The 21,117-nt window shown below is 43.9% G+C and overlaps 1 protein-coding gene across 2 annotated transcripts in view; it reads left to right on the top strand.

Annotated features, from left to right (window-relative positions):
• The window catches only part of LOC139415939 (calsequestrin-1-like), a 31,463-nt gene extending 12,614 nt beyond the window's left edge, over positions 1 to 18,849 (top strand). Inside the window, exons 2-12 of one of the 2 annotated variants that reach the window (XM_071164127.1) lie at positions 3,013 to 3,045; positions 4,838 to 4,931; positions 11,234 to 11,334; positions 11,571 to 11,682; positions 11,960 to 12,033; positions 12,872 to 13,002; positions 13,226 to 13,271; positions 13,390 to 13,444; positions 13,699 to 13,799; positions 16,875 to 16,949; positions 17,205 to 18,849. In XM_071164127.1, coding sequence (XP_071020228.1) covers positions 3,013 to 3,045; positions 4,838 to 4,931; positions 11,234 to 11,334; positions 11,571 to 11,682; positions 11,960 to 12,033; positions 12,872 to 13,002; positions 13,226 to 13,271; positions 13,390 to 13,444; positions 13,699 to 13,799; positions 16,875 to 16,949; positions 17,205 to 17,519 — 1,137 coding nt within the window. In that variant the 3' untranslated portion in view covers positions 17,520 to 18,849. The remainder of the gene's footprint in view (positions 1 to 3,012; positions 3,046 to 4,837; positions 4,932 to 11,233; positions 11,335 to 11,570; positions 11,683 to 11,959; positions 12,034 to 12,871; positions 13,003 to 13,225; positions 13,272 to 13,389; positions 13,445 to 13,698; positions 13,800 to 16,874; positions 16,950 to 17,204) is intronic. The other variant, XM_071164128.1, reaches the window with a different exon arrangement.
• The last annotated feature ends 2,268 nt before the right edge of the window (positions 18,850 to 21,117 follow it).

Consider the following 21,117-nt stretch of genomic DNA (forward strand, 5'->3'; position numbering starts at 1 on the left):
AACAATGGAGCTATTTTAATTTATGGACATGACGTTAATGCACGATTTACAGGAAACTAGGGATGTACTACCTCTTTGTTTCCCCTGTTTGCACTTAGACTGTCCTTCATTCACCCATAGAATATGAATGAGGATGCATTAATCTGATCCAAGATCTTAGGAGGAATTGTACCACATCATTCATCAACAATGTCAAATTGAGTGTGGGAAGTGCCCTCTACAAATGTATTATTATTATTACTGTTATTATTATTACTGTTATCATGATTCATGTTGTTATTATTCATGTTATTATTATTACTGGCATTATTATTACTGGTATTATCATTATTACTTGTATTATTATTACTGGTATTATTATAAATGGTATTATCATTATTACTAGTATTATTATTACAAGTATTATTATTACTGGTATTATCATTATTACTATCTATTATCATTATTACTGTTATTATTATTACTGTTATTATTATTAATGCTATTATTATTACTGCTATTATAATTATTACTGTTATTTTTATTGATGTAATTATGATTACTATTATCATTATTATTGTTATTATTAACACTTTTATTATTATTACTGTTGTTATCATTACTAGTATTATTGTTATTGGTATTATTATTGCTGGTATTATTATTATTACTGTTATTATTATTACTGGTATTATTATTATTACTGTTATTATTGCTGTTATTATTATTTGTTATTATTATTGCTGTTATTGTAATTCTTACTGTTATTATTATTAATGCTATTATTATTACTGTTATTATTATTACTGTAGACAGACAGACAGACAGACAGACAGACAGACAGACAGACAGTGAGAGAGAGAGAGCGAAAGTGATAGTCACAATGAATCAGATAGGAAATGCAAGTCAGAGAGAAACAGAAGTGACAGTGATTTCTCTGTGAGGAGATGATTGATAGTGTAACATATCAGAGATATAGGTGGAAATGATCAGAAATGGCTAGATAGAAAGTTAGGAGATCAAATGGTCAACCTGTGGGAGGACGACTGGGCTGGCTAGTGGTTTACTATACAGCAGACCTGCATGTCATAATGGATCCTTTGTATGTTGCATAGCAAAATGTTCATTCAAAAAGCGTCTCAGAGTAGGAGTGCTGCTTCTAGATCAGGTCCCTCCTGTCTTATTTATTATTATCTAAAATGCCGTACTGATTCTAAATCAGTACTCCTACTTTAAAACTTCTTGATGCACCTATCCCGTTAGCGGGATCATTTTCATCAACATCCGCTGAATTGCAGAGTGCCAAATTCAAATTAAATTACTAAAAATATTTAATCTTCATGAAATCACAAGTGCTATATAGCAAGACACAGCTTAGCTTGTTGTTAATCCACTTGGCATGTCAGATTTCAAAAATTATTTTCGGTGAAAGCATACCAAGTGTTTATGTAAGGACATCTCTCTCAGTAGACAAAACATTACAAACAGCTAGCAGCCAAGTAGATTAGTCACAAAAGTCAGAAAAGCAATAAAATGAATCGCTTACCTTTGATGATCTTCGGATGTTTGCACTCACGAGACTCCCAGTTATACAATAAATTATTTTTATATCCAAAATACCTCCATTTGGTTGGCACATTATGTTCAGAAATCCACAGGCTCGAGCGGTCACGACCAGGCAGACGAAAAATCCAAATAGTATCCGTATAGTTCGTAGAAACATGTCAAACGTTTTTTATAATCAATCCTCAGGTTGTTTTTACAATATATAATCGATAATATTTCAACCGGGACTGTAGCTTCTTCATTAGGAGAGAGAGAGAAAATGTCTGCTCCAAGCTGTTGCACATGCAAAACGCTGCTGGCACCCAGCCACCATCTCGCTCATTTTTCAAAGTAAAAGCCTGAAACTATGTCTAAAGACTGTTCACACCACGGGGAAGCCATGGGAAAAGGAATCTGGTTGATATCCCTTTAAATGGAGCGAAGGCAGGCAATGGAACAGAGAACTGTCAGGAAAAACAGCACTTCCGGGTTGGATTTTCCTTAGGTTTTCGCCTGCAATATCAGTTCTGTTATACTCACAGACAATATTTTGACAGTTTTGGACACTTTAGAGTGTTTTCTATCCTAATCTGACAATTATATGCATATTCTAGATTCTGGGCCTGAGAAATAGGCAGTTTCATTTGGGAACGTTTTTCATCCAAACATCAAAATACTGCCCCCTACACTCAACAGGTTTTTAAGACACTTTGTGAATCTTTGTGGTTCAAAGAGCATTTGCGCTTATTCTAAAGTCGGAACTCCGACCTCCATTGAAGTTAGATTGTTCTGTACTCTGCCTCTTGACCCGTCACCATCTCTGTGTTCTATGGACTGTCCTGTATAGTGGAAGTATTCTACATTCTATTCACTGTCCTGTGATGTCATGACTCTGTCCGTATGTCTTAATATCCATATTCATGATACTAACATAATATGTTTTATGATGACGTAATGAAATCGGCAAGTAATCCCACTGGGCACACACTGGTTGAATCAACGTTGTTGCCACGTCATTTCCACGAAATCACGTTGAACCAACATGGAATATATGTTTAAGTGAAGTCTGTGCCCAGTGGGATATTAGTGAATAGTATATATTTACTATAAAGTAAAAAGTAATATAGTGACAATGCACTCTACATGAATATGGATATTGGGACACATACACTATGTTATGCTTTGTTCACTGTCCTTGGTCCATTTGTTTACTATCCTTTGTTTACCATCCCTTGTTTACTGTCCCTTGTTTACTCAGTCTTGTAGTGGTTATACAATCAATCAAAGACGCATTGTCAACAACGCACATTTTAAAGGCAATTTCTCCGTCTTTCGTGGAGATCGCATTCATGGTAACTCTGCGGATGTTGGCTCAAGCATAAATGACCTTAAAGAGTCTAGAGCGGTGCTCTTGTCATCAATGCACCTTTGATTGAATCCCGGACTACGCGTCAATGTCCTGTGCTAAAGCATAACTTCTCTTTACAGTTACTCACCAGTCCAGCTGCCCTGACGTTCCAGGTATGTCCAGGCCTTCGAACCAGCCCTCAACAAAACTGCTGCCCTACAGAAAAACCCTCAGCAGCTTGCTCTATCGCATCGTCCCAAATGGCACCATATTCCCTATGGGCTCTGTTCAAAAGTAGTGCACTATACAGGGAATAGGGTGCCATTTGGGAAGCAGGCTATTACTGCTTCTCTGTACTACAGCAGTGAAAGTAATGTTGCAAATAAAGGTCACCGAAACAACAAAACAAACGGAAACAGTCTACAGTCTAACCCCTTTATCCTTTCATTCATTCATTCATTCATTCATTCATTCATTCATTCATTCATTCATCCTTTCAACAATTTCATGCAAAACACAGATGCTGGCCCAAAGGAATTGCTTGGCACGAGAGCAGGACTTGTCACACTGGCTTTATTGTAAACCGGATTGAGCCACATAACGTTGGCCTTCTTGTTTTGTCGCCCATCTTGGTTTGGTGCTATCCGGGAATGGTCCGTGCTATCTGGGATCCTGGGGACTTCCCAACCCCATTTGAAGTTGACATTTAAAATGGGTTAGGTAAGGGTTGTGGTCAGGGTTTAGGATAAGGCCGTCCCAAGGATACCAGGTAGCACAGTCCAAACCAAAATGGATCTCAGGGCTGTTGTTATGGCTGAGGTGGAGTTGAGGCTGGGACCGAACCGTGACCTGGCTATGGTGGATGTTGCCTAGCTTGACTGTGTGGGCTGGACATATCAATGGATATTCCTTGATGGATAGTGCCTGCTTTTGAATGATACCCATTCTGTAGACATTTGTAATTAAGACATTTGTAATTATGTGATTCTTAGACATCAATTGGAGTACAATGTTTTTTTTACTGATATTTTGTTCCATGTACTGCCATAGACTGCTATAAAATGAGAACAAAGTATGTGTGTTTGTGCATCTGTGTGTGTGGGAGTCTGTGTGTGTGTGTGTTTGTGTGTGTCTTTGCAAGTAGGTGTTAGTGAGCGTGTGTATGTAAGTTTACTCTCACAAAGCGTGAGCCCTTCTCCTTTTCCACCAGCCCACTGCACCTGTCGTGACCACGTCTCTTCCTGATGACACACTAGGAACATGCCCCCCCTTCTCTTCTCTCTCTGACCTCTCATTCGCTGGGCTAACTATCCATCAATAGGTCCAGTTTCACACAGATTTAGAAAGTGCAAGGCAGCGCTCTAAGGCTTTTGCTTTTAAGGCCTTGAAAGAGGGAGGAAATGCTGTGGTTGGGGGTGTGAGTGCTTACAGAGTATGTGGGAAATATATTTTCCATGCAGTCCATTGGAGTGCAATGTGGTCATATGTGTCTAGGACTGGAGTGCTGAGCACCTCATTCCTGAGGTATGGCACATCTATTAACATAGGGGGGGGGGCATACACATATCTATTCCGTTCTAAGTCAACCCCCTGTCCCTTTAGGCAGTTGTGTAGATCTGAAATGATTGGATAGGTTAATGATTGGATAAGCAATATGTTGAAAATGTCACCTAGCCTATCAGAGGACACAGTTGAGCTATAGCGATATTGCTGATACCTGTCAGATCCATTCAAGGTTGTTCAAATAAGTAAGATCTAGAAATCCAAAAATGGAGCGTAAAACAGACGCTAGGATGCTAGGGTCCATGTGCTCTGATACAGCTCCATCTCTTTCTTTCTTTCTTTCTTTCTTTCTTTCTTTCTTTCTTTCTTTCTTTCTTTCTTTCTTTCTTTCTTTCTTTCATTCTTTCATTCTTTCTTTCTTTCTTTCTTTCTTTCTTTCTCTCTTCTCTCTCTTCTCTGTAGCTTGCAGCCCAGGTTCTTGATGATATCGATGATGAAGACATTGGATTCGGTCTTGTGGATGAGAAGAAGGACCTCTCTGTCGCCAAGAAGCTGGGTAAAAGCTCACTCATCTCTTGACCCCCTTTTCATCATCGATTAAACCTCAGTCTTTCTGTCTGACTTCACATAGAATCCTGATCTCTCCTGCCCTCTTCTGCCCGAGGTGTGGTATCGTTCCTGTTGAAATACATGAGAGCAGTGATATTCAAATCTCTCCTCGGGACCCCCAGACATTTCACAATTTTGTTGTAGCCCTGAACTAACTCAAATGATTCACAGCCAGTGCCTAGTGAAAGTCTAGACACCCCTCGCACACTCTTCACATTTTGCTATCTTAATATTAAATGTAAAAAGGGATTAAATTCGATTTTTTTCCTGCTGTTCTAGACAACCTACTCCACATTTTGAAAGTGAAAGAAAAATTATAGAAAATGTTCTTAATTAATCAAATATGAAGATGTTTTGATTGCGTATGTCTTCACACAACAATGTGACACACAACTTGTTGGAAGCACGTTTGGCAGACAATTACAGCTGTGAATCATTTTGAATAAGATTCTACAAACTTTGCACAACTCTTAAAGCAACATGCTCAGACAATTTGGTTGGGAGTCATTGATGGACAGCAATATTCAAACCTTGTCTCTGAGTTCCTGACTGACTCGACCATTCAGAAACACTCAACACATATTACTCAACACATGAGCTTTGGAATTAACATTAAAATGTTGTGTAATTGTCCCGTTGAAAATAAAAACTCCATCCCAGGGTTAGATTTTAGGGAGGTTTTCCTCTAACCGTTTACCTGGGGTTTGCTCATTTTTATTTTGATCCTGACAAACTCCCGAGCTCCTGCAAGTGACAAGCATACCCATAATATGATGCTGCCACCATTCAAAATACAGAGGGTTTCACTCTGTGTAGTGTTGTATTGGATTGGACCCAAACCTATTTTCAAGTTTAAACAAAATATAATAGCAGACCTACAGTAGTAGATGTACAGTTGTAGACTTACAGTAGTAGACCTACAGACACATAAAAGCCTCGTTATAAATTGGGTGGTTCGAGCCCTGAATGCTAATTGTCTGACCGCCGTGGTATATCATATCGTATACCACGGGTTTGACAAAACATATATTTGTACTGCTCTAATTACTTTGGTAACAAGTTTATAATAGCAATACGACACCTCGGGGGTTTGTGATATATGGTCAATATACCATGGCTAAGGACTGTGTCCTGGCACCCCACTTTGCGTTGTGCCTAACAACAGCCCTTAGCAGTCGTATATTGGCCATATATCACACCCCCTCGGGCCTTATTGCTTCAGTATCCCCCTCAGTACATCATTCAGCCACCAGAGAGCTGTAGTGCTCAACAAACATTCCTCACAGAGAGATCTGAGTCTCACTTTCAGTTTCTAAATGACTTGCAGCTCTCTGTATCTTTGTCCTTATAATACCATGTAATATTTTATGCTTATCTCGTACTGTCACTGCCTTGAACAAATACATGTCTAAAGTTCAGTCCCTACACACCTGATTCCACTAATCAAAGGTTTGCCGATGGGCAAAAAAAGATTGAAAAGAAACCATTGCATTTACAGTACGCAGAACTCTGGACCCAATCTAGTAACTGTGTAAGATATCTTTATAACACAGAACATATTATATGGGAAGGGCAGAGTTTTTCCAAACAAGGAATAAAATCTGTCCTAGTTCTGGTTAGGAAAGGTTATTGTCATGTTACATGTTCAGGAAGAAGTCAGGGCTCTACAGCCTAGACACGTATAAGCTTCACTATCACCCTCAGTAGATCATTCAGCCACCAGAGAGCTGTAGTTGTCCAGCAACATTCCTTGCAGAGATCTGAGTTTCACACTCAGTTTCTAACTGAAAAAACATTCCTTTGCAGAGATCTGATTATTTCACACTTTCATTTTCTAACTGACTTGCAGCTCCCTCTGTACAGACATCCTTATCTTGTACTGTCACTGCCATGGAAGAAAAGGTGGCTCAGTCACCGGTATGCAATTAAACAACTAAAGCATTCTACTTCAGGAGGGAGTAACTCACTTTATGTTCATACTGTGCAGATAAAATAATACATTATTTTACAGGTGAGAAGAATGTCTTGTTACCAATTTACTTGCCCATCCCTTCCCTAGCCCCATCCCTTCTCTAGCCCCCATCCCCTCCCTAGCCCCATCCCATCCCCTCCCTAGCACCATCCCATCCCTTACCTAGCCCCATCCCTTCTCTAGCCCCATCCCTTCCCTAGTCCCATCCCTTACCTAGTCCCATCCCTTCCCTAGCCCCTATCTCCTAGCCCCTAGCCAGAGTCTCTAACATGTCCCCCTAAATCCTCAACCCTAAGTATATTTTCTAACCTGTCCCCTAAACCATAACCCCTAACCAGAGTTCCTAGCATGTCCCCTAAACCCTAGATCCTAAGTAAAGATCTTAATCTGTCCTCTAGACCTTAAGTAGAGTTCCAAACCTGTCCTCTAAACCCTAGTCCCCAGAGTTTCTAATCTGCCCCATCCCTTCCCTAGCATCTAGCCCCATCCCTTGCCTATTACCTAGCCCCCATCCCTTCCCTAGCCTCTAGCCCCATCCCTTGCCTATTACCTAGCCCCCATCCCTTCCCTAGCCCCCATCCTTTCCCTAGCCCCATCCCTTCCCTATTCCCATCCCTTACCTATACCTAGCCCCATCCCTTCCATAGTCCCCATCCCTTTCCTAGCCCCAATCCTTTCCCTAGCCTCATCCCTTCCCTAGCCCCATCCCTTCCCTAGCTCCATCCCTTACCTATACCTAGCACCATCCCTTCCGTAGCCCCCATCCCTTCATAAGTCCCATCCCTTTCCTAGCCCCATCCCTTACCTATTACCTAGCCCCCATCCCTTCCTAAGTCCCATCCCTTTCCTAGCCCCATCCCTTACCTATTACCTAGCCCCCATCCCTTCCGTAGCCCCCATTCCTTCCTAAGCCCTATCCCTTCCCTAGCCCACATCCCTCCCTAGCCCCATCCCTTCCCTAGCCCCATCTCTTACCTAGCCCCATCCCTTCCGTAGCCCCTAGCCCCATCCCTTCCCTAGCCCCATCCCTTCCCTAGCCCCTTCCCTAGCCTCATCCCTTATCTAGCCCCATCCTTTCTCTAGCCCCCATCCCCCCCATAGGCCCATCCCTTACCTAGCCCCATCCCTTATCTAGCCCCATCCCTTCTCTAGTCCCCACCTCTTCCCTAGCCCCATCCCTTCCCTAGCCCCCATCCCCTTCCCTAGCCCCTCCCTAGCCCCCATCCCCATCCTAGCCCCTTTACATCCCTTCCCTACCCCCATCCCTTCTCTAGCCCCATCCCTTCTCTAGCCCCATCCCTTCCCTATCCCCATCCCTTCCCTAGCCCCATCCCTTCCCTAGCCCCATCCCTTCTCTAGCCCCATCCCTTCCCTATCCCCATCCCTTCCCTAGCCCCATCCCTTCTCTAGCCCCATCCCTTCCCTAGTCCCATCCCTTAACTAGCCCCCTCCCTTCCCTAGCCCCATCCTTTACCTAGCCCCATCCCTTCCCCATCCCCTTCCCTAGCCCCTAGCCCCATCTCCTACCTAGCCCCATCCCTTCCCTAGCCCCTTCCCTATCCCCTAGCCCCATCCCTACCTAGACCCATCCCTTCTCTAGCCCCATCCTTTCTCTAGCCCCCATCCCCTCCCTAGCCCCATCCCTTCATTAGCCCCTTCCCTAGCCCATAGCCCCATCTCTTATCTAGCCCCATCCCTTATCTAGCCCCATCCCTTCTCTAGTCGCCACCTCTTCCCTAGCCCCATCCCTTCCCTAGCCCCATCCCATCCCTAGCCCCTTCCTATCCCCTAGCCCCCATCCCCTCCCTAGCCCCATCCCATCCCTTCCCTAGTCCCATCCCTTAACTAGCCCCCTCCCTTCCCTAGCCCCATCCTTTACCTAGCCCCATCCCTTCCCCATCCCCTTCCCTAGCCCCTAGCCCCATCTCCTACCTAGCCCCATCCCTTCCCTAGCCCCTTCCCTATCCCCTAGCCCCATCCCTACCTAGACCCATCCCTTCTCTAGCCCCATCCTTTCTCTAGCCCCCATCCCCTCCCTAGCCCCATCCCTTCATTAGCCCCTTCCCTAGCCCATAGCCCCATCTCTTATCTAGCCCCATCCCTTATCTAGCCCCATCCCTTCTCTAGTCGCCACCTCTTCCCTAGCCCCATCCCTTCCCTAGCCCCATCCCTTCCCTAGCCCCTTCCTATCCCCTAGCCCCCATCCCCTCCCTAGCCCCATCCCATCCCTTCCCTAGTCCCATCCCTTAACTAGCCCCCTCCCTTCCCTAGCCCCATCCTTTACCTAGCCCCATCCCTTCCCCATCCCCTTCCCTAGCCCCTAGCCCCATCTCCTACCTAGCCCCATCCCTTCCCTAGCCCCTTCCCTATCCCCTAGCCCCATCCCTACCTAGACCCATCCCTTCTCTAGCCCCATCCTTTCTCTAGCCCCCATCCCCTCCCTAGCCCCATCCCTTCATTAGCCCCTTCCCTAGCCCATAGCCCCATCTCTTATCTAGCCCCATCCCTTATCTAGCCCCATCCCTTCTCTAGTCGCCACCTCTTCCCTAGCCCCATCCCTTCCCTAGCCCCATCCCTTCCCTAGCCCCTTCCTAGCCCCTAGCCCCCATCCCCTCCCTAGCCCCATCCCATCCCTTCCCTAGTCCCATCCCTTCTCTAGCCCCCATCCCCATCCTAGCCCCATTCCATCCCTTACCTAGCCTCATCCTTTCCCTAGCCCTCTCCCTTACCTAGCCCCATCCTTTCCCTATCCCCATCCCTTCCCTAGCCCCATCCCTTCTCTAGCCCCATCCCTTCCTTAGTCCCATCCCTTACCTAGCCCCATCCCTTACCTAGCCCCATCCCTTCCTTAGTCCCATCCCTTCATAGCCCCCTCCCTTCCCTAGCCCTATCCTTTCCCTAGCCCCATCCCTTACCTAGCCCCATCCCTTACATAGCCCCCTCCCTTACCAAGCCCCATCCCTTCCCTAGCCCCTCCCTTCCCTAGCCCCATGCCTTACCTAGCCCCATCCCTTCCCTAGCCCCCTCCCTTCCCTAGCCCCCAACCTTCCATAGCCCTATCCCTTCCCTAGCCCCCTCCCTAACCTAGCCCCATCCCTTCCCTAGTCCCCTCCCTTACCTAGCCCCATCCCTTCCCTAGCCCCCTCCCTGCCCTAGCCCCCTCCCTAGCCCCTAAACAGCATCTCTAACCTGTCCTTATCCCTCCCCTAGCCCCATCCCTTCTCTAGCCCCATCCCTTCCCTATCCCCATCCCTTCCCTAGCCCCATCCCTTCTCTAGCCCCATCCCTTCCCTAGTCCCATCCCTTAACTAGCCCCCTCCCTTCCCTAGCCCCATCCTTTACCTAGCCCCATCCCTTCCCCATCCCCTTCCCTAGCCCCATCTCCTACCTAGCCCCATCCCTTCCCTAGCCCCTTCCCTATCCCCTAGCCCCATCCCTACCTAGACCCATCCCTTCTCTAGCCCCATCCTTTCTCTAGCCCCCATCCCCTCCCTAGCCCCATCCCTTCATTAGCCCCTTCCCTAGCCCATAGCCCCATCTCTTATCTAGCCCCATCCCTTATCTAGCCCCATCCCTTCTCTAGTCGCCACCTCTTCCCTAGCCCCATCCCTTCCCTAGCCCCATCCCTTCCCTAGCCCCTTCCTAGCCCCTAGCCCCCATCCCCTCCCTAGCCCCATCCCATCCCTTCCCTAGTCCCATCCCTTCTCTAGCCCCCATCCCCATCCTAGCCCCATTCCATCCCTTACCTAGCCTCATCCTTTCCCTAGCCCTCTCCCTTACCTAGCCCCATCCTTTCCCTATCCCCATCCCTTCCCTAGCCCCATCCCTTCTCTAGCCCCATCCCTTCCTTAGTCCCATCCCTTACCTAGCCCCATCCCTTACCTAGCCCCATCCCTCCTCTAGCCCCATCCCTTCCTTAGTCCCATCCCTTCATAGCCCCCTCCCTTCCCTAGCCCTATCCTTTCCCTAGCCCCATCCCTTACCTAGCCCCATCCCTTACATAGCCCCCTCCCTTACCAAGCCCCATCCCTTCCCTAGCCCCTCCCTTCCCTAGCCCCATGCCTTACCTAGCCCCATCCCTTCCCTAGCCCCCTCCCTTCCCTAGCCCCCAACCTTCCATAGCACTATCCCTTCCCTAGCCCCCTCCCTAACCTAGCCCCATCCCTTCCCTAGTCCCCTCCCTTACCTAGCCCCATCCCTTCCCTAGCCCCCTCCCTGCCCTAGCCCCCTCCCTAGCCCCTAAACAGCATCTCTAACCTGTCCTCATCCCTCCTCAGGTCTGGACGAGGTGGAGAGCATCTACATCTTTATTGATAATGAGATCATTGAGTATGACGGTGAGCTGGCCGCTGACACCCTAGTGGAGTTCCTCTACGACGTGAGTAACTGTTATAACATTATATAGTCATTTAGTTGTCGTGCCACCTCATTTTGCTCTCAGTCATTTGGTTGTAACTTCACTTTAACTTGTTTTTATTACTGTGTAAACACTCTCGGAAGTGTAGTGTATTAACAGGTAAAAAAAGGATAGATAAAATAAGGCCAGTAAAATCTTTCTCGACCTTCTAAAATCTTCTATTCTAATCTCTTCTCCCTCATGCAATCTCTGTCCAGGTGATTGAGGACCCCGTGGAGATAATTGATAATGAGCGTGAGCTGAAGGGCTTCCACAACATTGACGAGGACATCAAGCTGGTCGGCTACTTCAAGAGTGAAAAATCGCCCCGTAAGTAAAGCCAACAAACTCTGTGGGAAAGAACAGAGAAATCATGACTGAAATTACTAGCCTAGTCCCAGATGTGTTTGTGCTGTCATGCCAACTCCTATGGTCATTGTCACTGAATTGGCACAAAAATATCTGGGATCAGGCTAATGAGTTGCTAGTCACAACTATTTCTGTGAGCCACATGCAGGTATTCTATGCCTGAATTCTGACAATTTTCTCAATCAAGTATGTCAATGACAATATCACATTAGGTTAATGTTATTTTTCTCTTTTACAGACTTCATTGAGTATGACGATGCTGCCGAGGAGTTCCATCCATTCATCAAGTTCTTCGCCACCTTTGACCCCAAGGTACGGAACCACAGAGCGTAAAATTAGAGTTGACTATTGTTAGAGCCGATTTGGACATATTTGTACGGAGCTCCATATGGAGCTCCATGTATATTTATGTAAATATATTAAATATTAATGTATATGATGAAATATTAGGTACGTACCTTTTATGATTTATATTTACCTGATTGAGATATATTCATTTGTTAGTGTAACTCAGTTTTTGGACCCCTCCTCTTGCCCATTCATTGTATTGTGGTAAGTGTGTTAGGATAAAGGCAGGAAGTTGGGCCTTCGGGGGAGGGAGTCCTTGCTAGATGCGGGAGCGGTATAGTTTTTGACCATACAGACATACATACAGGTCATAATATGTATTTTCCATATTAAGTAATCTATGCTTTAAGTTGATTGGAGAATCATTTCCTTGTTAGATATACGAATAATAAACTTTTTTGTTGCACCATATCCCTGGATGCCATTGAATGTTTGGCCGTTTGGAAACCTTGAGTGTGGACTGTATGCGTACCAAACAACCCCGCTTCAGGCTTGGGCAGTGGCTATGGTAAAAAGGAAAGGAAGCCACTACAACTATATTCTAAACTCCATTCTGGAATATTTCCATTGTCCCCAATGCAGACCAACTGTCTATACAGTGTACCATTTTTAGTAGTCTTAACTTGAAAAGATAAGTTACTGCACTACCTTGAAGTGTTAAGTCAACTTAGGAAATCAAGTTTAGTCCACAAAACATAATATTAGTTACATTGCAAATACTTTAATTCAAAATGTTAATTCATCTTTTCATGTTGAAACAAGATTTCTGATAGCCAAATTAATGTTCTTTGTCCATATCCAGATTGCCAAGAAGCTGAATATGAAGTTGAACGAGGTTGACTTCTACGAGCCCTTCATGGAGGAACCAGTGACCATCCCAGGAAAGCCGTACACTGAGGCTGAGCTTGTAGACTACATTGAGGAGCATGACAGGTGAGTTAGGGCCTGCAGTTCAGCTGAACTACAATGCAGAGCCAGAAGGCCTATACTATGTTATGTAGACAAAGTGTGGTTCAAACGACATTACTTCTTTTCCCAAGCCACTGTGCTCTTGCTTCAGCCTTTCCTTGCTTGCTCTTTTGGGTCTAGGCCGTGTTACTGTGAATGCACTCTATGACTGCCGATGTAAAAGGGCTTGATATCATTCTCATTCCAGGCCCACTCTGAGGAAGCTCGAGCCCCACAGCATGTACGAGACCTGGGTAAGATTTATTCACTCACTATTAAAACATTTAGAAAGCGGAACTGTCCGGTGGGCCTATTTCTCATGGAGATGTACAGTAGGCCTGAGTCGCGTTCCTTCTTTCCTACTTCCTTTAGGAAGATGACATTGATGGAGAGCACATTGTAGCCTTCGCTGAGGAGGATGACCCTGGTATGTACAGTGCACTAGTCCAAAGCAATGTTTCACTATATATTTTTTCTTATATTTACCATTTACTCTATATATATACACTACAGTATATATATATATATATATATATATATATATATATATATTCTCTGCTCTTTCAAAAATCTGGTCATAAAAACATCTAAAAGTTAGATAATAAAAATACAATTGTCTTCCAATGTTGGGGTGTAGAAGTGGCTAAAAGACTGCATTATCTAACCTTTTACTTTTCCAAGACGGTTTTGAGTTCCTGGAGATCCTGAAAGAGGTGGCCCGTGAAAACACTGACAACCCCGACCTCAGCATCATCTGGATCGACCCCGACGACTTCCCCCTGGTAAGAACAGGCTGAAGATATTTGAACTGGCTGAACATACTGTGTACAGTGCATTCGGAAGGTATTCTGACCCCTTAACTTTTTCCTAATTTTGTTACATTACAGACAAATTTAAAATGGATTACATTTTTTTATCAATCTACACACAATACCACATAATGACAAAGCAAAAACAGCTTTTTAGAAATGTTTGCAAATTAAAATAAATACATTGAAATAACTTATTTACATAAGTATTCATGCCATTTTCTATGAGCCTCAAAATTTAGCTCTGGTGCATCCTGTTTCCATTGATCATCTTTGAGATGTTTCTACAACTTGATTGGAGTCCACCTGTGTTAAATTCAATTGATTGGACATGATTTGGAAAGGCACCCACCTGTCTATATAAGGTCCCTCAGTTGACAGTGCCTGTCAGCACAAAAACCATGCCATGAGGTCGAAGAAATTGTCCATAGAGCTCCGAAACAGGATTGTGTCAAGCCACATATTTTGGGAATGGTACCAAAAACTGTCTGCAGAATTGAAGATCCCCAAGAACACAGTGGCCTCCCTCATTCTTAAATGGAAGAAGTTTGGAACCACCAAGACACTTCCTAGAGCTGGCCGCCCGGCCAAACTGAGCAATCAGGAGAGAAGGGCCTTGGTCAGGGAGGTGAACAAGAACTTGATGGTCACTCTAACAGAGCTCCAGGGTTCCTCTATGGAGATGGGAGAACCTTCCAGAAGGACAAGCATCTCTGCAGCACTCCACCAATCAGGCCTTTAAGGTAGAGTGGCCGGACGGAAGGTAATCCACAGTAAAAGACACAAGACAGCCCAGTTGGCGTTTTCCAAAAGGCACCTAAAGGACTTTCAGACCATGAGAAACAAGATTCTCTGGTCTGATGAAACCAAGATTCAACCCTTTGGCCTGAATGCCAAGTGTCACGTCTGGAGGAAACCTGGCACCATCTCTACAGTGACGCATGGTGGTGGGAACACCATGCTGTGGGGATGTTTTTCAGCGGCAGGGACTGGGAGACTACAGAGAGAACCTTGATGAAAACCTGCTCTAGAGTGCAAAGGACCTCAGGCTCGGGCAAAGCCTCACCTTTCAACAGGATACGAACCCTAAGCACACAGCCAAGACAACACAGGAGTGGCTCCGGGACTAGTCTCTGAATGTCCTTGAGTGGACCAGCCAGAGCCCGGACTTAAACCCGATCAGGCATCTCCGGAGGGACCTGAAAATACCTGTGCGGCGACACTCCCCATCCAACCTGACAGAGCTTGAGAGGATCTGCAGAGAAGAATGGGATAAACTCCCCAAATACTAGGCAAGTCAGTTCACTTCACTAGGGTAGGGGGCAGCATTGGGAATTTTGGATGAAAAGCGTGCCCAAATTAATGTGCCTGCTACTCAGCCATAAAAGCTAGAATATGCATATAATTATAGATTTGGATAGAAAACACTCTGAAGTTTCTAAAACTGTTTGAATGATGTCTGTGAGTATAACAGAACTCATATGGCAGGCAAAGACCTGAGAAAAAAATTGGTTGATGCTTCTACTGAGAAGTGGGGACGAATGAGAGGGGAATGAGTTAGAGATCTGCCAGAGAGGCACAAGCTCAGTCTCGCGCGTTCACATGAGAGCGGGCTCTGTTCCATTGCAATTCTACAGACAAGGGAATTCTCCGGTTGGAACATTATTGAGATTTATGTTAAAAACATCCTAAAGATTGATTCTATACTTCGTTTGACATGTTTCTACGGACTGTAATATAACTTTTTGGACTTTTCTCCCGTGCCTTCCGCTGGACTTGTACGCGTGTCGTGAGTTTAGATTGTGTACTGAACATGTGAACAACAAGGAGGAATATGGACATAAATGATGGACATTATCGAACAAAACGAAAATGTATTGTGGAACTGGGATTCCTGGGAGTGCATTCTGATGAAGATCATCAAAGGTAAGTGAATATTTATAATGCTATTTCTGACTTCTTTTGACTCCAACATAGCGGATATCTGTTTGGCTTGATTTGTTGTCTAAGCGCCGTACTCAGATTATTGCATGGTTTGTTTTTTTTTGTTTTTTTTAAATCTGACACAGCGGTTGCATTAAGGAGAAGGGGATCTAAAATTCCATGCATAACAGTTGTATCTTTTATCATTGTTTATTATGAGTATTTCTGTAAATTGATGTGGCTCTCTGCAAATTCACTTTCATTTTAATTATGGGATTTCTATTGTTTTGAATTTGGCGCCCTGCAGTTTCACTGGCTGTTGACAAGGTGGGGCACTACTGTCCTACAAACCCTAGTGAGGTTAAGAACAAATTCTGATTTGCAATGACTGCCTACCCCCACGGCCAATCCCTCCTCTAACCCGGGCGACGCTGGGCAAATTGTCACCACCCTATGGTACTCGATTGTCACCACCCGATCACGGCAGGTTGTGACACAGCCTGGGTACGAACCAGGTTCTGCAGTGACACCTCTAGCACTGCAATGCAGTGCCTTAGACTGCTGTGCCACTCTGGAGGCATACCCAAGAATACTCAAGGCTGTAATCGCTGCCAAAGGTGCTTCAACAAAGTACGAAGTAAAGGGTCTAAATACTTATGTAAATACAACATTTCAGTTTTTTTATACATTTGAAAAAATCTCAAAAAAACTGTTTTTGCTTTGTCATTGTGTGGTATTGTGTGTAGATTGAAATAGAAATAGAAAACGATTTGATACCTTTTAGAATGAGGCTGTCACGTAACAAAATGTGAAGAAAGTAAAGGCGTCTGAATATGCTGCATGTGTTCGAGACTGACTAAATTGGAGTTGGACAGTGTAGAATCACTGAATCCTGCAATCATTTTGTAATCCCAAATAACTACTCATTATGTGATCAAGATGATTAATTTTGCACCTGTATGTGTATCGACTAGTCTAACAAGGGAATATTAGAAATGTCCAACAGATACACTAAGGACTTGAAAAGCAGAACTTTTCAAGACTCAGAATAAGCCTATATGTAGTATTTTTATATTTTTATTTTCTCTCTCTATCTCCCCTCTCTACCTCCCTCTCTCTTTTTAGCTTGTGCCCTACTGGGAGAAGACCTTCGGCATTGACCTCGGTTCCCCTCAGATCGGTGTTGTGGATGTGGAAGATGTAAGTCTGATCTTCCCACCTACTTTGTCTCTGTCGTCTCCTTTGTGTTATCCTCTTCTCTCTTCTATCTATCCATCCATCCATCCATCCATCCATCTTCTCTGGGAACCTCAGGTTTTTGATGGTCTACTCTCACTGTCTTCTCATCCAAGCCTCTCTTGAATTTCAGTGTCTTTCTGTCTTGTGCAGACTTAGTCTCCATCTTGTTTCGTGACATTAAAATTGTGATCTCACTGTGTGTGTGTTCCCTCATAGGCTGACAGTGTGTGGATGGAGATGGATGATGATGAGGACATGCCCACTGCTGATGAGCTTGAGGACTGGATCGAGGATGTGCTGTCCGGAAAGATCGATCCAGATGATGATGATGATGACGATGATGACGACGACGATGATGATGATGATGATGATGATGATGATGATGATGATGATGATGACGACGACGACGACGACGATGATGATGATGATGATGATGATGATGATGATGACGACGATGATGATGATGATGATGACGATGACGACGAAGATGACGACGACGACGATGATGATGATGATGACGATGATGAATAAAAGCTTACTTGCCATCCTTGGGTTGGCTCGGCTTTAGCCAACAGTGGCCGAAAGCTGGCACCAATCATCAGTTTCCTAACATCTCGTCAAACACATGTTGTGTCCCTTCCTGTTTGCTTCCTGTATCTCTTTCTCAAAGCCCTGATCAGATAGTCCGGTGATATGCCAAAAGGGCAACACCTAAATCAAATTGACTCACAGAAGGTTGGTGGCACCTTAATTGGGGAGGAGGGCTCGTGGTAATTGCTGGAGCGGATTAGGTGGAATAGTATCAAATACATCAAACACATGGTTTGATGCCATTCCCTTCGCTCTGTTCCAGCCGTTATTATGAGCTGCCCAACCCTCAGCAGCCGCAACTGATTTCACTGGGTGAGAAAAGACATGGAAGCAGGGGGAAATTTTTGTCTGTGAAAAGAAAATGGGTTGCGGCTCAAATGTAAGATCAGTGTTCCTTGTTCAGTATGAAACGTTTGTCTCTCTCTTCATGTGGTTATAACTGTGAGTGTATGTGAGGACAAATTTGAGGAAAACTAGTATGTTTGACTTAGTTTTATCTCGTTTTTCACAATCAGGGTTGCTCCCTTTCCCCTCTCTCATTTGTTCCATTTGTCTGTACTCTGTAACATCTACATGTTTTCTACTGGTAAAGAGAAGAAACATTGTACTATATTTTACTATATTGTATTATTTTTTAAAGAGAAGGAAACTTAACCTCACTGAAATGTCTTAAGACATGTCTTAAGAAAAAATCAGTTTCGAAGAGTGATTATGAAGATCTTGGAGTTCACAAAGAGACAAAATAACTTGATTGTTTCTGGTCCAATATTGGAAAAAAAATGAAAAAAACAAGCAATTAAAAATGTAATATTGTTGTTTGTCATAATTTCTATATGAATGTGGAAGTGTCTTTGTGTTTGTGTGACACGACAACATTTCTACAAACGAAAGCTACATAATTGTGAAACCTATAAGAACCAGTACATATTTGGTGAAGCTTTACACATCAAATATAATCTAATTCAAGACTCTTGAGAATGTCAGAGAGACAAGACTGTGTCAACTTTCATGGTTCCACAAAACTAAAAGGTGCAAAATTCTCACAGGAGCAAACATTTCGTAAATCTGTCCCAGAGAGTATTTTACTGCCTTAATGAGGCATAAAACACATGATATACAGAAATACCTTCAGAAAGTATTCATTCCTGTTCACTTTTTACACATTTTGTTTTGTTACAGTTTGTGTGACTGATCTACTCATAACGTCAACATTAAATTTTGTTTTTAAGAAAGGTTTACAAACTAATTAAAAATAAAAAGCTGAAATATATTGAGTATTCAACCCCTTTGTTATGGCAAGCCTAAATAAGTTCTGGATTAACAAATCCCATAATACTTTGCATGGACTTCGTGTGCAATAATAGGGGTTAACATGATTTTTAAATGACTACTCCATCTCTGGACCACACAAATACAATGATCTGTGAGGTCCCACAATCACTTAGTACATTTCAAGCAGAGATTTGACCACAAAGACAGGGGGGTGATGCCTCGCAAAGGAGGGCACCTATTGGTGAATATGCATCCCTTTGAGCATGGTGAAGTTATTAATTACACTTTGGATGGTGTATCAATACACCCAGTCACTACAAAGATACAGGTGTCCTTCCTAAGTCAGTTGCTGGAGAGGAAGGTGACTTTAAAACAGAGTTTAACTTCTTGATGCTACTTGAGACGCAGACTTTGAGCACGAGCTCAGAAGATAGATAGGGGGCAATCAGTTCACATATAGTATCGAGGGCACAGCTGGGGGCAGAGGGAGGTCTGTAGCAAGCGGCAACAGTGAGAGACTTGTTTCTGGAAAGGTGAATTTTTAGGAGCAGGTTTCTGGGCACGATAGCATAGATTCAAGGCATAGTGTACAGACAAAGGTAAGGTAGGATGTGAGTATATTGGAGGTTAACCTAAGCATTGAGTAATGAAGAGAGAGATATAGTCTCTAGAGATGTTTAAGACAGGTGATGTCATCGCATATGTAGGAGGTGAAACAACATGGTTGGTTAAGGCATATTGAGCAGGGCTAGAGGCTCTACAGTGAAATAAGACAGTAATCACTAACCAGGACAGTAATGGACAAGGCATATTGATATTAGAGAGAGGCATGCGTAGCCAAGTGAACATATGGGTCCAGTGAGTGGTTGGGCTGGCTGGGGACACGGCGATTCAGACAGTTAGCAGGCTAACAAGCTAACAGTTAGTGGGCCAGAGCTAAACAAGCCAGCAACTAGTAGACCAGGGCAAGCTAGCAGTGAGCAGGCCAGGTTAGCAAGCAAGCAGTTAGCATGGGCTGGCATTCTCTCAAATGTCTCTGGAAGTGAACTAGCATAGTAGGAAGTGATTTCGGTAGTACTTTATTTTACGGGTATATAAAATTACACATTTGCTAGGACATTATAAGGTATCTATGGTTACTTTATGGTAACTTACTTTAAATAATTGTACACAATTGGTAACTTTTAGTGCTTGTTCCAATGAGTCCCAAAGGTAACAGTTTAATGTAGGTGTCCTTATTCATACATTCATAAAGCCTTTATAACATCTATATAACACATTATAACGTTTGCTGTAAGCCGTAATGAGTAGTTTCAAATAGTTATGAGTAACGGCATAAGATGTTACAAAACTAGCTATAATGGGTGTTGAAATCAAACAGCTGATTGAGCTTTCATGTCACCGAATTCATTCACGGGTCACTACGAAGGAGTTTTGGTTTCTGATTCAAATGGAGTACCGTTCCGTCTGCTTTTCACCTTTAATGTCGCCTACAAAACAACTGGGAACTTGGAACTGGAACTCGGAAATTTTCAACTTCCGATAAAAAATTTGAACGGTCATTCAACTCGGAATTCTAACTCGAGAACTCAGGCTTTTTTCTAGAGCATGAATATCCAACTTGAAAGTCAATGATGTCATGATTTGACCTCGAGGTCCATGTTGTCTTAGAAGGACAATAAAATACATTGTACCCTTCGGCAGCTCATATCTGTGTGAAGCTAGATTCAGTGTTCTCATCTGCATTAAAACCAAATATCGATCCAGGTTGGATGTGACAGCAGAGATGAGGTGCGCACTATCGACCACATCCCCTGATTTTGAGAAGCTCCAGCGCGACATGCATGAAGCCATCTCCTTAGTGCTGGTGAGATACATCATGTCAGACTGATTTGTCACAGCCCCACATTAAAAATATGTGATGGTGAGTTGAGAAGACATTCAGAAACACTGTTAGAATGTTTTTAAATTGACTGCCATAGCCCAAAATCTAAAGTAAACAAAGGCTGTTAATAGCATGTTTTTTTACATGGTTGGGGTCGCGATACTTTTCAGATATCATAATGGGGTCGTGGGCCAAAAAAGTTTGGGAACCCCTGGTATATATAATGCTTCCAGTAACTAAACTGGCCATGAGAGAGAGGCAGCTTTCCTATTAAAGTACTGTAATGAGGAAGCCAATAAGATACAGATGTCTTGATGAAACCTGGACCCTCCCAGTTTCCTTACGTGATTCTTGCTGGAGGGTTCAACTGACTGGTTACCC

The sequence above is a fragment of the Oncorhynchus clarkii genome, chromosome 9 (genome assembly GCF_045791955.1).
Source record: "Oncorhynchus clarkii lewisi isolate Uvic-CL-2024 chromosome 9, UVic_Ocla_1.0, whole genome shotgun sequence".
NCBI lineage: Eukaryota > Metazoa > Chordata > Actinopteri > Salmoniformes > Salmonidae > Oncorhynchus > Oncorhynchus clarkii.